General features: G+C 36.7%; 1 protein-coding gene across 1 annotated transcript in view; it reads right to left on the bottom strand.

Annotated features, from left to right (window-relative positions):
- Nucleotides 1–15,912, bottom strand: part of LOC132724048 (hemicentin-2-like) — a gene marked incomplete at its 3' end in the record, with an annotated part of 71,326 nt that overhangs the window by 6,955 nt on the left and 48,459 nt on the right. Inside the window, 1 exon segment of the mRNA XM_060708856.1 lies at nucleotides 5,109–5,142. Within this exon segment, the coding sequence (XP_060564839.1) occupies nucleotides 5,109–5,142 (34 nt within the window).

A 15,912-nucleotide genomic window follows, 5' to 3' on the forward strand; every position in this document is an offset into this window, starting at 1 on the left:
AAAACAATAGAGACATAAATCCATTTGAAGTTTGGAAGAAATAGTCTAAACAAATGTCACTAAAAAATTCATCATCAAAATAACTGTGCCAAAAACAATTACTGCATAAAATCATGGAACTATGCACAACTAGACTTGGAAAATCTTTTCACCATGCAAACAATTTTATAAATGATCACTGAAATTTTCCAAATAGTTTTTGAGATGAAGGATGGCCAAAGTTAATTTACTGAAATATCAAGACACTATACACAACTAGATTTGGTGACATACAATCCTGTGAAGTTTCACTGAATCCCCTGGCAGTTTAGGAGCTGTAGCGTGGACAAGCTTATTTTACTAAACAAGAGGGCCATGATGGCCCTAGATCGCTCCCCTGACCCATCAACCAAATCAAAGCAATGTCTTAGACAAGCATCCTGGCCAAGTTTAATAACAACTGAGTCAAAGATGTGACCTCTAGTGTTTAAAAAAGGTTTATCCATATTTGGGCAATGTGACCTAGTTTTTGATCGGAGACAACCAATATTCAAACTTGACCTAGAAATCATCAAAACAACCTTCCTGACCGATTTCCAGAAAATTTGGATCAAACCTGCAGCCGCTAGAGTGTTAACAAGCTTTTTCTATTTTTAGCTCCTGTGACCTAGTTTTTGACCGGAGACAACCAATATTCAAACTTGACCTAACAATCATCATAAAACCTTCCTGACCGATTTCCAGAAAATTTGGATCAAACCTGCAGCCACTAGAGCATTAACAAGCTTTTTCTTTTTTTAGCTCCTGTGACGTAGTTTTTGACCGGAGATGACCTAAATTCGAACTTCACTTAGAAATCATCAAAACAACCTTTCTGACTAATTTCCAGGATATTTGGATCAAAACTTCAGCCACTAGAGTGTTAACAAGCTTTTTCTTTTTCTAGCTCCTGTGACCTAGTTTTTGACCGGAGATGACCCATCTTAGAACTTTCCCTAGAAATCATCAAAACAACCATTCTGACAAATTTCCAGAATATTTGGATCAAAACTGCAGCCACTAGAGTTTAACAAGATTTTCTATTTTTAGCTCCTAGTTTTTGACTGGAGATGACCACCGTAGGGAACATGTTATAGTATCCAGTTTTCTGGTTACAGTATAGAATTTTAAAGATTAAGGACTATTGGTGGTGCGGACAGGTAGGTGATTTTTATTCCAAGCATAATAAGGGGCATAACAGTTAAACAAGAGGGCCATGATGGCCCTGAGGTCGCTCACCTGTATATAGGCCCCAGGAGCTGGGCCACTTTAAACCCCAGGGCTTTTATTTGCACAAACTTGGAAGACACCCATTAGAAGATGTTTCATGATGTTAAGTTTTTACTACACACATATAATAAAAAACAATGATATTCCCCCCCATCAGGGCCAATTTTAACCCAAGGGCTTTTACTTGAACAAACTTGGTAGACACCCGTAAGATAATGTTTCATGCCAAACATCTAAGCTCTATCTCATTGGGTTTTTTAAAAGAAGATTTTTTTAAGTTTTTACTTTACACATAATTAGTTAAAAACAATGACACCCCTGGAGCGGGGCCAGTTTTGACCCCAGGGCTTTTATTTGAACAAACTTTGTAGACACATACTAGAAGATGTTTCATGCTTAATATCTAAACTCTAGCTATTTGGGTTTTTTCAAAGAAGATTTTTAAGTTTTTGCTATACACAAATAAGGAAAATCAATGACCCCCGGGGCGGGGCCAATTTTGACCCCAGGGCTTTCATTTGAACAAACTTGGTAGACACCCATTAGAACTTGTTTCATGCTAAATATCTTAGCTGTAGCTCTTTGAGTTCTTTTTTAAAGATTTTTTAAGATTTTACTATATGCATATAGGGAAAATAAATGACCCCCTGGGGCGGGGCCAATTTTGACCCTAGGGCTTTTATTTGAACAAACTTGGTAGACACTCATTAGAAGATGTTTCATGCTAAATATCTAAGCTCTAGCTCTTTGGGTTCTTTAAAAGAAGATTTTTAAAGTTTTAACTATATGCATATAGGGAAAATCAATGACCCCCTGGGGCGGGGCAATTTTGACCCCAGGGCTTTTAATTGAACAAACTTGGTAGATATTCATTAAAACATGTTTCATGCTAAATATCTAAGCTCTACCTCTTTGGGTTCTTTAAAAGAAGATTTTTTAAGTTTATACTATATGCATATAGGGAAATTCAATGACCCCCTGGGGCGGGCCAATTTTGACCCCAGGGCTTTTATTTGAACAAACTTGGTAGACATTCACTAGAAGATGTTTCATGCCAAATATCTTAGCTTTAGCTCTTAGGGTTTTTTAAAAGAAGATATTTAAGTTTTTTCATTCGGTTGCCATGGCAACCAGAGTTCTGCATGGAATTAAATTCTTTGAACAATTTTTAAAGGTGACCACCAAAGGAACATTCCTGTGAAGTTTGGATGAAATTGGCTTAGTGGTTTATGAGGAGATGTCAATTAAAGTAAAAGTTTACGGACGGACGGACGATGGACGGACGCCGGACGAAAAGTGATCATAAAAGGTCACCCTGTCACTTTGTGACAGGTGAGCTAAAAAAATCAAGGGGAAAACAGAGAGAAAAGCGAACAAGATTATTTGACGAACAGAAGGATGGAAGTACAGTGCGCAACTTATAATAATTATGTTCCCCTTTGAGGCATTAAAAAACACCTCATAATGAGAATTCTATGTTCAAGGGGAAATAATTATAGAAATATTGATGCTAAAATTATGAACCTCGTCACATTTGGTGTGTTTGATAACAAACATATCTTTGAAGTTAGAAGTTGTTTACTTATGAAATAAAGAGTAACTAGAACTCAGCGAGTCGGATGTGTTGCCTTGTGAACTATATAGCTGTCACTTAGGCATTTTTTTCTTAAATATAACTTATTTATAAACACTGCTCTTACAATGCACATGTACCTGGAACTTGAGTGGCATTTCAACTGATTGTAACAATGTTACATCAGAATTAATAAAACTTGTTTTATGTTTGAAAATAAAATAACCATGCAAATTTTATACTGACAGATTAAATGGAGGACTCTGTGATGGATTATTAAGCACTGCACTTCAGGTCAATGAACAAGATTGCATTTGTGAAAAATGCTATGCCACCGCATTAATACAACACTAAATAGTAATGTAGGAACAGAATTTTTTTTTTTAGATTAGTGGTTAAATCTATTGTTATTCAAATAAAAGATCAGAGTAGGAATCTATCAATGCAGTTGAGTCTAATGAATTTGGTGGTGAAAGTCATATTTCACATGGCCAAAATTTCATGACTGTACATGAAAGGACAACACAGTAAGACACTTTGTCAAATTGTAGGCCAGCTGATATCAAAGTCCACTTTACATCTTAAATCTGTGCACATGGTTCAAATTTCATAGCTGCACATTAAAGGACAAAAGAGAACATGTAGGTCACATCATCAAAATCTAGGTCACCTTATATCAAAGTTCAATTTTACAAATAAAAATAAGCACATAGTCCAAATTTCATGGCTGTACATCAAGGGACAATATAGTAGGTCACTGTCCCCTTGGGCAAGGCAAAATTTTGTCACAAGGGTTTAATTCAAAACAATCTTGATACAGGTCCACCAAACAACATTTCATGTCAAATATCTAAGCTGTAGCTTTCTCCAATTCAGAAAACATTTGTTTAAGTTTCTGTTTTTACTATGTGTACATAATGAAAATGAATGCCCCAGGGCAGGGCAAATTTTGACACCAGGGAAAAAATTTGAACAACTTTGGTAGAGGACCTATGGATAATACAAAGCAAACATCAAAGCTCTAAGCCTTGCACCTTAAGACAATAAGAAATTTTAACTTTTTACTATATGTACGTATAGATGATATCATATTCCAAATATCAAAGCTCTAAGTCTTGTACCTTCAGACAATACGATTTTTTAATTCTTTTACTGTATGTACATAGTGAAAATCTATGACCCTCGGGCAGGGCCAATTTTGACCCCAGGGCTATAATTTGAACAATCTTGGTAGAGGTTCACTACACAATGTTTCATGCAAAATATCTAACCTCTAGCCTTTGTCAATTTAGAGAAGAAAATTTTTTAAGTATTTACTATATACATGTCAGGAAAACCTATAATACCCTGGGCAGGGCTAATTTTGACGCTAGAGGCAAAATTTGAAGAACTTCTGGAGAGTACCTACAGATGATATCATATACCAAATATCAAAGCTCTAAGCCTTTTTCCTTTAGACACAAAGGTATTTTAGTTATAACTATTTGTACATATTGTGAAAATCAATGACCTCGGGGCGGGGCCAATTTAGACCCAAGGGCTATAATTTGAACAATCTGGGTAGAAGTCTACCAGACAATGCCTTATGCAAAATATCTATGCTCCAGGCCTTGTGGGTCTTTACAAGAAGATTTTTAATTTATTCTTATAATTCCTTCTGGTTGCCATGCATGGCATGAAATTCTTTGAACAACTTTGGAAGCCCTTCACCCAATGGTCAATCCTGCTAAGTTTGGTTGAAATTGGACTAGTGGTTTTTCACAAGAAGATTTTTTAAGTTAACTATATAATCTATATAACACAGATACGTACAAACACACACACATGTGAATCGCTATATTCCACCGCAACACAGATGCTGCGGTGGCATAAAAAAGCTTACATACAAGATTTGGAGTCAATCAAACTTATAGTGACCAATTTATGCTCTGGACAAGCCTATTAAGTAAGAAAAATAACAAGGAGTCTCCTTCTAGTTATGACCAATATGTGAAATATGTGAAAACAGTTTTCAAAATAATAAGGGGAAACCATTTTGACATTTAAGGCCTCTGTGACCTTTGGACGTTTGCCAAAGTGATCTCAATATCAATAGGCACCAGTGACCTTGCCCTTTAACCTTGTTACCCTAAAATCAATAGGGGTCATCTAATAGTTATGACCAATCAGTATGTGAATTATGAAGACTTTGTGATAAATAGTTTTTTTGTAAGTACTATTCAAGATTGTGTAATTCATGTACCTTTTTATGATAATTACATAGCAAGTTATAGTAATAATTTGTTACCTATCACTCTTTCCATCATGACCCTTTGCTTTGCCTACAAAATAAAAAGAGACTACAAATGTGTCATCATGCCATGGATGCCCCCGCATGCAGCAAAATTTCAGATGTTATAATAAAATAGTTCCAAATTTGTTTGCACAAAACTATTTTTTTTCATTTTAGGCTCAAAGCCCTTAAAACTTATATATAATTTATTCAATGTAAACACAAACCACTTATATACAAAGTAAGTCAAAGCACAGAAACTATTCAGTGTTAACCTTTTGTAAACTGCTACATACATTTCCACAAAAATATGAGTCAACATTTTTCCAACATTCAAGAGAGATAACTTTGTCAAAAATCATTACACCACAACCAAATTCAAACTTGATCTGCTTATTCCTCAGATAATCTATATGTCGAATTTGAGATGAATGTGTACAACTATTGGGAAGATAATGAATGGAAACTAAAAATCTCTATTTTTTTTAAAGTTCATGATGGATAACTCTGTCAGCTATCATCAAACCATGACCAAATTCAAACTTGACCAGTGTATTCTTATGTCATACAAAATTTGAGTTGAATAATTATGTACAACTGTTGGGGAGAAAATGAACAGAAACTGAAAATTTCCTTTTTTTTACAAAGTTAAAGGGCATTTCTCTGCCAAAAATCATTGAAACACCAAATTTAAACTTGACCTGCCTATTCATTTGACATATTCATATGTCAAATTTGAGTTGAATGTGTAATACCATTGGGGTAATAATGAACCAAAATGGAAAATTTATTATTTTCAAAGTGAAAGGGGCATAACTCTGCCAAAAGTCATTGACACGATGTCAAAATTCAAACTGCGCATTTCTTTGACCTATCCATATGTAAAATTTGAGTTGAATAGGGAGACAATTAATGTAAACTGAAAATTTCTTATTATTTTCAAAGTGAAAGGGGCATAACTCTGCAAAAAATTATCGAACCATAATCAAATTTGAACTTGACCTTCGCCATATCAATATGAGAAATTTGAGTTGAATGTGAAATACTGTTTGGGAGATAATGAAAGGAACTGAAAATTTCATAACTTTTTCAAAGTGAAAGGGGCATAACTTTGCAAAAAATCAATGACCATGACAAAATTCAAACTTGATCTGCACATTCCTTTGACGTATCCATATGTCGAATTTGAGTTGAATGGGTGAGTAATACTGTTGGGCAGATAATGAACGGAAAGACGGAACAACGGAAGGGGCAATACTCAAAAGTTATCGGACCATGACCAATATGTCAAATTTGAATTGAATGTGTGCAACTGTTTCTAAGATAATGAACGGAAACTGATGATGACGGAAAGACAGAACAGAGTAACACTATATGCACCGGTACAAAATGTTTCTGTTATTGTGCTCAGATCTGCATACTATCAATAAGGTAAAGCAAGATGATCTAAAATGGTAAAATATGCAAGGAATTCTTTTAGTAGTTTTAGATTAACACTGTTCTGGCAGATACTGCTTTGTCAATGCCATATTATAAAGATCACTTAATATTTATACATAGACAAACAAGAACCTGTTTGTTAAACACAAATGCCCCCCGACTCAGATTCTTGTCAGTAACAATATTTTAAACAAGAGGGCCATCATGGCCCTGAATCGCTCACCAGAAACAACTGTTTTTCAGTGATTATAGAAATATTTTTTTAAAAAATAAACTTGTAGAAGGACAAGTCCAGGCCAACTTCAATTTTCCTTTCTAGTTATAAGGTTTCCCGACACTGATTGTTTTTTTCTTTATAGTAAAAATGATAGGAACCAAGCTTGGTGATCATCCACCATTAATTTGTGATAAAATTTGCCTATGACTTTTTTCAAAATTGCGATCTTTCTTTTTTTTTAATTATCTAAAAAAAATAAATAATTATATAATCTCATTATTTAGATATACATGTTTACTGTTTGTCAGGATGACACCACCGGTCAATATTTCTTTAAGATAACATAGGTATACTAGTCAACATGACCAGAGAGTTAACATTTCAGGTTAATTATCTTTCTCTTTAACATTGTTTAATAGAAATGGGAAACAATTGTATCTTTAACTACATAGAGGAAAAAGGCAAAATGTTGTTTTGATGAAATGTATTCAGTGAACATGAAAACAACTTTACATACATTGTATGAAACTTTCAACAAATGATAACCAAGTTTGCAAAATGTGTAATTGAAACTGATACTAAAATAGCACAAAGAATAAACAAGAGCCACCCCAAGGCGGGGGCAACGCTCGACTTTTTACTTTTTCTTAAAGCAAACAAAGAAATGTTTGAACAATTAAAAAGGTTTCTTTTTATAAATTTAATCAGTCTGTCTTGTCACATTACTTTGGTCTATATATAACGAATATCCTAAATATATATATATATATATACGCATTTATATATAAATGCATATGGTGGTGGTGGTCTGCATGGTAGCGGTGGTGATCAGCATGGTGGTGGCAGTCTGCATGTTGGCGGTGGTCCGCATGTTGGCGGTGGTCCACATGGTGATGGTGGTCCGCATGGAGGAGGTGGTCCGCATGGTGGTGGTGGTCCACATGGTGGTGGTGGTCAACATGTTGGTGGCGGTCCGCATGTTGGCGGCGGTCCGCATATTGGTGGTGGTCCCCATGGTGGTGGTACGCATGATGGTGACCTGCATGTTGGTGGTGGTCCGCATGTTGGCCGTGGTCTGCATGGCAGTGGTGGTCTGCATGGCGGTGGTGGTCCACATGGTGGTGGTGGTCTGCATGGTGTTAATGATCCGCATGTTGGTGGTCTGCATGTTGGTGGTGGTCCACATATTGGCGGTGGTCTGCATGTTGGTGGTGGACCGCATGTTGGTGATGTTCCCCATGCTGGTGGTGGTCCGCATGTTGGTGGTGGTCCGCATGTTGATGGTGGACCTCATGCTGGTGATGGTCCTTATGCTGGTGATGGTCCGCATTTTGGTGGTGGTCCGCATGGTGGTGGTGGTCCGCATGGTGGGATGGTACGCATGTTGGTGGTCTGCATGTTGGTGGTGGTCCGCACATTTGCAGTGGTCCGCATGTTGGTGGTAGACCGCATGTTGGTGATGTTCCCCATGTTGGTGGTATCAACATGGTGGTGGTGGTCCGAATGTTAGTGGTCTGCATGGTAGTAGTGGTCCACATGGTGGTGGTGGTCTGCATGTTAGTGGTCTACATGGTAGTAGTGGTCCACATGGTGGTGGTGGTCCGCATGGTGGTGGTTGTCTGCATGGTGGCAATGGTCCGCATGGAAAAAAGTGGTCAGCATGGAGGTGGTGGTCCGCATGTTGGTGGTGATCTGCATGGTGGTGTTTGTCCGCATGTTAGTGGTCTGCATTGTGGTAGTGGTCCGCATGGTGGTGGTGGTACGCATGCGAGTGGTCCGCATTGTGGTAGTGGTCCGCTTGGTGGTGGTAGTCCACATGTTTGTAGTCCGCATAGTGGTGGTGGTCCGCATGGTGGTGGTCTGCATGGTGGTCCCCATGGTGGGGGTAGTCCGTATGGTTGTGGTGGTCCGCATGATGGTGATGGTCCGCATGGCGGTGTTGGTCTGCATAGTGGTGTAACACGGACACCATGGTGGTGGAGGTCTGCATGGTTGTGGTGGTCAGCATGGTGGTGGTGGTCTGCACAGTGGTCAACAGTGTGTCCCAATATTTATTGAAATGTGCTTTCTCTAAGTTAGTAAGGTACGAGAAACAAATGAAACATTACTTTAGGCCTTGGGTAAAATTCTCTTGATTGACCTACAAATGAACCTTAGAATGATGCAATGCCAATCTGAATTCTAGGGCACAAACAGAAATATGCAAAGCTCATTGACCTCAGATCTCTGTAAAACAAACAGGTCCTGACATTCAGACATTAAATCTTTATTTTATGCATAGCATGTACATACATGTGAACCTTTTTTCAAGAGGGATAATTTACTTCAAAAAAGAGGGAGATTTTGAAATGAAAAACAAGGGAGATCTCTTTATTTTTTTTAAAACACCCCTTATTCTAAGAAAAATATTATAAAATTAGACAGGAGAAAGAAGGTGTCTCCTGCTCAAATTGGGAGAGTTCACATGTATGCATATGTATGGAAACATTCCAACATGAGTTATTTTCCTTTCATTATTAAACTATATTTTGAAGAAATGCCATGGCCCAGGGCATTTTAGCTATAGTTGCTCCAAATATTTTTAGCTATAGCGGTCCAATCAAATTAATATGAGCACATTTGATAAAAGGCTACCTATGAATGCTACAGACAAAATTTGGTGATCATCCATCAAATAGTTCTGTAGATGGAGAAACAAATTTAATGTTTCTTTAGGCCAGTTTCTTTTTTTCTGGTTAATGACCTACAGCTGACCTTACAATGATGCAATATGATGTCGAATTCTACTCAGCTGTGAGATATTCACACATCATAAACAAGTCACGACATTAAGACTTTCTCAAAGCCATTGAACCTCTTTTGGTAAAATTGAATAACATATGTACACATTCCAACATGAGTTGTTTCCCTTTCATTATGAAAAGATATCCTATACCCATCTTTGAGTCATAGAAATTTATTGAAATTTATTAAATTCTTACTGAAAATGTCTAATTTGGATAAAAGAATGAATAAGCTATGTATGGGAAGCTGCATATCCTATTATAGACCAAGTAAAGTTGGTCTTTTCTATAAAAAAAAACAAACAAGAGGGCCATGATGGCCCTGATTTCGCTCACCTGTATATAGCCCCCCCCCCCGGCCAATTTTTACCCAAGGGCTTTTATTTGTTTATTTGAACACACTTAGTAGACACCCATAAGATGTTTCATGCTAAACATCTAAGTTCCAGCTCATTGGGTTTTTTAAAAGAAGATTTTTTAAGTTTTTACTATACACATGTAGTTAAAAACAATGACACCCCTGGGGCAGGGCCAGTTTTGACTCCCGGGCTTTTATTTGAACAAACTTTGTAGATATTTACTTAAAGATGTTTCATGCTTAATATCTAAACTCTAGCTATTTGGGTTTTTTCAAAGAAGATTTTTAAGTTTTTGCTATACACATATAAGGAAAATCAATGACCCCGGGGCGGGGCCAGTTTTGACCCCATGGCTTTTATTTGAACATACTTGGTAGACACCCATTAGAACATGTTTCATGCTAAATATCTTAGCTCTAGCTCTTTCGGTTCTTTAAAAGAAGATTCTTTAAGTTTTTACTATATGCATATAGGGAAAATCAATGACCCCCTGGGCCAGGGCCAATTTTGACCCCCCATGGCTTTTATTTGAACAAACTTGGTAGACATTCACTAGAAGATGTCTCATGCCAAATATCTAAGCTCTAGCTCTTACGGTTCTTTAAAAGAAGATTTTTTAAGTTTTTACTATATGCATATAGGGAAAATCAATGACCCCCTGGGGCGGGGCCAATTTTGACCCCAGGGCTTTTATTTGAACAAACTTGGTAGACACTCATTAGAAGATGTTTCATGCCAAATATCTTAGCTCAAGCTCTTTGGGTTCTTTTAAGTTTTTACCATATGCATATAGGGAAAATCAATGACCCCCTGGGGCGGGGCCAATTTGACCCAGGGCTTTTATTTGAACAAACTTGGTAGACATTCACTAGAAGATGTTTCATGCCAAATATCTAAGCTCTAGCTCTTACAGTTCTTTAAAAGAAGATTTTTTAAGTTTTTACTATATGCATATAGGGAAAATCAATGACCCCCTGGGCCAGGGCCAATTTTGACCCCCATGGCTTTTATTTGAACAAACTTGGTAGACATTCACTAGAAGATGTCTCATGCCAAATATCTAAGCTCTAGCTCTTACGGTTCTTTAAAAGAAGATTTTTTAAGTTTTTACTATATGCATATAGGGAAAATCAATGACCCCCTGGGGCAGGGCCAATTTTGACCCCAGGGCTTTTATTTGAACAAACTTGGTAGACACTCATTAGAAGATGTTTCATGCCAAATATCTTAGCTCAAGCTCTTTGGGTTCTTTTAAGTTTTTACTATATGCATATAGGGAAAATCAATGACCCCCTGGGGCAGGGCCAATTTTGACCCCCATGGCTTTTATTTGAACAAACTTGGTAGACACTCATTAGAAGATGTTTCATACCAAATATCTTAGCTCAAGCTCTTTGGGTTCTTTTAAGTTTTTACTATATGCATATAGGGAAAATCAATGACCCCCTGGGGCGGGGCCAATTTTGACCCCAGGGCTTTTTTTAACAAACTTGGTAGACATTCACTAGAAGATGTTTCATGCCAAATATCTAAGCTCTAGCTCTTACAGTTCTTTAAAAGAAGATTTTTTAAGTTTTTACTATATGCATATAGGGTAAATCAATGACCCCCTGGGCCAGGGCCAGTTTTGACCCCCATGGCTTTTATTTGAACAAACTTGGTAGACATTCACTAGAAGATGTCTCATGCCAAATATCTAAGCTCTAGCTCTTACGGTTCTTTAAAAGAAGATTTTTTAAGTTTTTACTATATGCATATAGGGAAAATCAATGACCCCCTGGGGCAGGGCCAATTTTGACCCCAGGGCTTTTATTTGAACAAACTTGGTAGACACTCATTAGAAGATGTTTCATGCCAAATATCTTAGCTCAAGCTCTTACAGTTCTTTAAAAGAAGATTTTTTAAGTTTTTACTATATGCATATAGGGAAAATCAATGAGCCCCCGGGGCGGGGCCAATTTTGACCCCAGGGCTTTTATTTGAACAAACTTGGTAGACATTCACTAGAAGATGTTTCATGCCAAATATCTTAGCTCTAGCTCTTTGGGTTCTTTAAAAGAAGATTTTTTAAGTTTTTACTATATGCGTATAGGGAAAATCTATGACCCCCTGGGGCAGGGCAAATTTTGACCCCAGGGCTTTTATTTGAACAAACTTGGTAGACACTCACTAGAAGATGTTCCATGCCAAATATCTTAGCTCTGGCTCTTTGGGTTCTTTAAAAGAAGATTTTTTAAGTTTTTACTATATGCATATAGGGAAAATCTATGACCCCATGGGGCAGGGCCAATTTTGACCCCAGGGCTTTTATTTGAACAAACTTGGTAGACACTCACTAGAAGATGTTTCATGCAAAATATCTTAGCTCTAGCTCTTTGGGTTCTTCAAAAGAAGATTTTTAAAGTTTTTACTATATGCGTATAGGGAAAATCAATGACCCCCTGGGGCGGGGCCAATTTTGACCCCAGGGCTTTTATTTGAACAAACTTGGTAGACACTCACTAGAAGATGTTTCATGCAAAATATCTAATGTCTACGGTTGTTTAAAAAAAGATATTTAAAGATTTTTCTTTCGGTTGCCATGGCAACCAGAGTTCTGCATGGAATTAAATTCTTTGAACAATTTTTAAAGGTGACCGCCAAAGGAACATTCCTGTAAAGTTTGGATGAAATTGGCTCAGTGGTTTATGAGGAGATGTCATTTAAAGCAAAAGTTTACGGACGGACGACGGACGGACGGACGACGGACGGACGCCGGACGAAAAATGATCACAAAAGCTCACCCTGTCACTTTGTGACAGGTGAGCTAAAAAACAACAGTTTTTTAATGACACTATCACTATATTAATACTATAATGTGAAGATTTTAAAACATAAAATAACTAATTTGTGTGAAGTCAAAACACGAATATTTTATAATCCATTGTCAATTTTTTTTAATATTAAATTTGAGCATAGAATATCTTTAAACTATAATTTGAAGAAATGCCATGACCTGGGGCATCAAAGCTTTAGCTTAAACAGGGTCAATCAAATTAATATGAGCAAACTTAATTACAGACAAAGTTTGGTGATCATCTATCAAAAATTTCAGTAGGAGATGATGTTCAAAGGTTTTTTATATATTTAGCTTTAGCAGCCCCTTTAAGGGGCCAATAAAATTAATATGAACAAACTTGATAAAAGTATACCTAAGAATTATACAGACAAAATTTGGTGATCATCCATCCATTACTTCTGTACAAAGAGACATTTAAAGGTATTTCTATATTTAACCTAAAGCTGCCCCTAAAAGGGGCCAATCAGATAAATATGAGCAAACTTAATAAGTGACTACCTAAGAGTGCTACATACAAAGTTTGCTGATTTCAGTAGGAAATGATGTTCAAAGATTTTTCTATTCTTAGCTTTAGAGGCCCCTAAAAGAGGCCAATCAAATTAATATGAGCAAACTTGATAAAAGACTTCCAAAGAATGCTACAGACAAAGTTTGGTGATCATCCATCAATTAGTTCTGTAGGTGAAGACGATTAAAGGTTTTTCTATTTTTAGCCCTAGAGACCCCTAAAAGGGGCCACTCAAATTAATATCAGCAAACTTGATAAAAGACTACCTGAGAATGCTACAGACAAAGTTTGGTGATCATCCATCCATAAGTTCTGTAGAAGAAGATGTTTAAAGGTTTTTCTATTTTTAGCTCTGCTGACCCCTAAAAGGGGCCAATTGGAATGACATGAGCAAATTCAAGTGTGACTGTCAAAAAGATGTTACAGACCAAATTTGAAGTAAATCTGCTTAGTAGTTTCAGAGAAGAAGACGATTGTTGACGCATGACGACGGACGCCAGAGCATCCCCCTTTGATACTAATAGCTCACCCTGAGCCTTCGGCTCTGGTGAGCTAATAAAGGCTGTATGGACAAAAGTGTAAAAATCTATTTTTAGCACTGTGAACCTTGACCCAACTGACCCCTAACTCCATCCAAAGGAAGAATATCATGCAACTTATTTTCCTACCAAATATGAAATAAATCTGTCAAAATATTAAGGCTGTATGAGCAAAAGTGTAAACATCTATTTTTAGCAATGGTGACCTTGACCCAACTGACCCCTACGTCCATCCAAATGAGAATATCTCAATATTATGTTCCTACAAAATATACAAGACATCTGTCGGTAGAATAAGATTAATACACCTGTAAAAGTGTAAAAAATCTATTTTTGACATTGGTGACCTTGACCCAAATGACCCCTTACTAAAGGAAAAGGAAGAGGACCTTCCTTGGTATGACTATTATAAACATGAAAGACATAAGCTTAAAAATAAAGCAGAAATCTTGAGATTTATTTTTTTTACAAAAGTGACCTTGACCTAGAGACACCTTACACCACAAAAAATTAGTGGACCGTTAAAGGTATCCACCTACCAAATATGAAAGATATCATTAAATAAGTAATTAGGTGAATTTTTTTGAGAAATTCAACTTGGCGGAATAGGTTAACCATACAAGGCCCTATTTTCAAAGTGATAAAAAGGGAAATTACTGGGAAAATGGATGGCACATTTATATAACTTGGCAATATCATGTACATTGTATTGATAAGTAAGTGTGAAAATTATTAAGCCATTAGTTCAGATAGAACATAAGATATTTCCAACTTGCCGGTTTAGGTTAACCATTATTCATTTTCTAAGTGCTGAAAAGGGCCATAACTTGGTGCAAATTGGAGCCATAGTTATGTAACTTGCCCAGATCATATACTTTGTATAGATTAGTAAGTGTGTAAATTATGAAGCCATTGGTACAGGTAGAACTTAAGAAAAATCCAACTTGCCGTTCTAGGTTAACCTCGTACTGACAGATGGACGGACGGACGGACGAGCAAACATTTGATATTTATGAGTTTCATTCCGTAGTTAAATAAAGAACAAAAACTCATAAAATTCAAGAGCTATTTTTTTTTTGTTTTTATGAGCTAATTTTGCTTATGGACGTTGGTCCAGGTGGAGTTTATGAGCTGATTTGCCTCATAAATGTCAAAAGTTGGTACGTCCGTCCATCTGTCAGTGCGAGGTTAACCTAGAACGGCAAGTTGGACGTACCAACTTTTGACATTATGAGGCAAACGGACGGACAGACAGACGGACTGTTCAATTACTATATGCCGGTGGGCATAAAAGTAATAACTAATCCTAAATAACAAAGCTCCCCTTCGAAAAAGGCTGAGACAATAAACAAAAACAAAACTAGAAATGTGTCGTCACGCCACGGATCCCCCCGCATGCAACCAAAATTTCAGATGTTATAATATTAAGTTCCAAATTTGTTAGCACAAATTATTTTTTCATTTTAAGTTCAAAGCCATTTTTATACAAAGTTAAAGGCACTGAAACTATAAAGTGTTAAGCTTTTGTAAATTGCATATTGCGTATTTGTAGCCAAAATAATGGCTACATACATTTCCACAAAAGTATAAGCGCTGAAAGTGGAAATTCAAAATTTTTCCAACAATCAAGAGAGAAAACTTTGTCCAAAAATCATTGAATCACGACCAAATTTAAATTTGAACTGCTTATTCCTAAGATGTATGTATATGTCAAATTTGTGTTGAATGTGTACCACCATTGGGGAGATAATGAACGGAAACTTAAAATTTCTGAGTTCAAGAGGGATTACTGTCAGCTATCATCAAACCATGACCAAATTCGAAATCGACCAATGCATTCTTATGACATATCCATGTCTTTAATTTGAGTTGAATATGTACAACTGTTGGGGAGAAAATGAATGGGAACTGAAAATTTCAGATTATTCTCAAAGTTAAAGGGGCATAACTATGCCAAAAATCATCGAACCATTCATGACAAAATTCGAACTTGACCTGCCCATTTCTTTGACATATCCATATGTCAAATTTGAGTTGAATGTGCAATACCCTGGAGGAGATAATGAACGGAATCGGAAAATTTCATATTATTTTTAAAGTTAAAGGGACATAACTCAAATGGCCAAAAATCATT

This window comes from Ruditapes philippinarum, unplaced genomic scaffold (genome assembly GCF_026571515.1).
Source record: "Ruditapes philippinarum isolate M1 unplaced genomic scaffold, ASM2657151v2 ctg6864_1_1_1_1, whole genome shotgun sequence".
Classification (NCBI taxonomy): domain Eukaryota; kingdom Metazoa; phylum Mollusca; class Bivalvia; order Venerida; family Veneridae; genus Ruditapes; species Ruditapes philippinarum.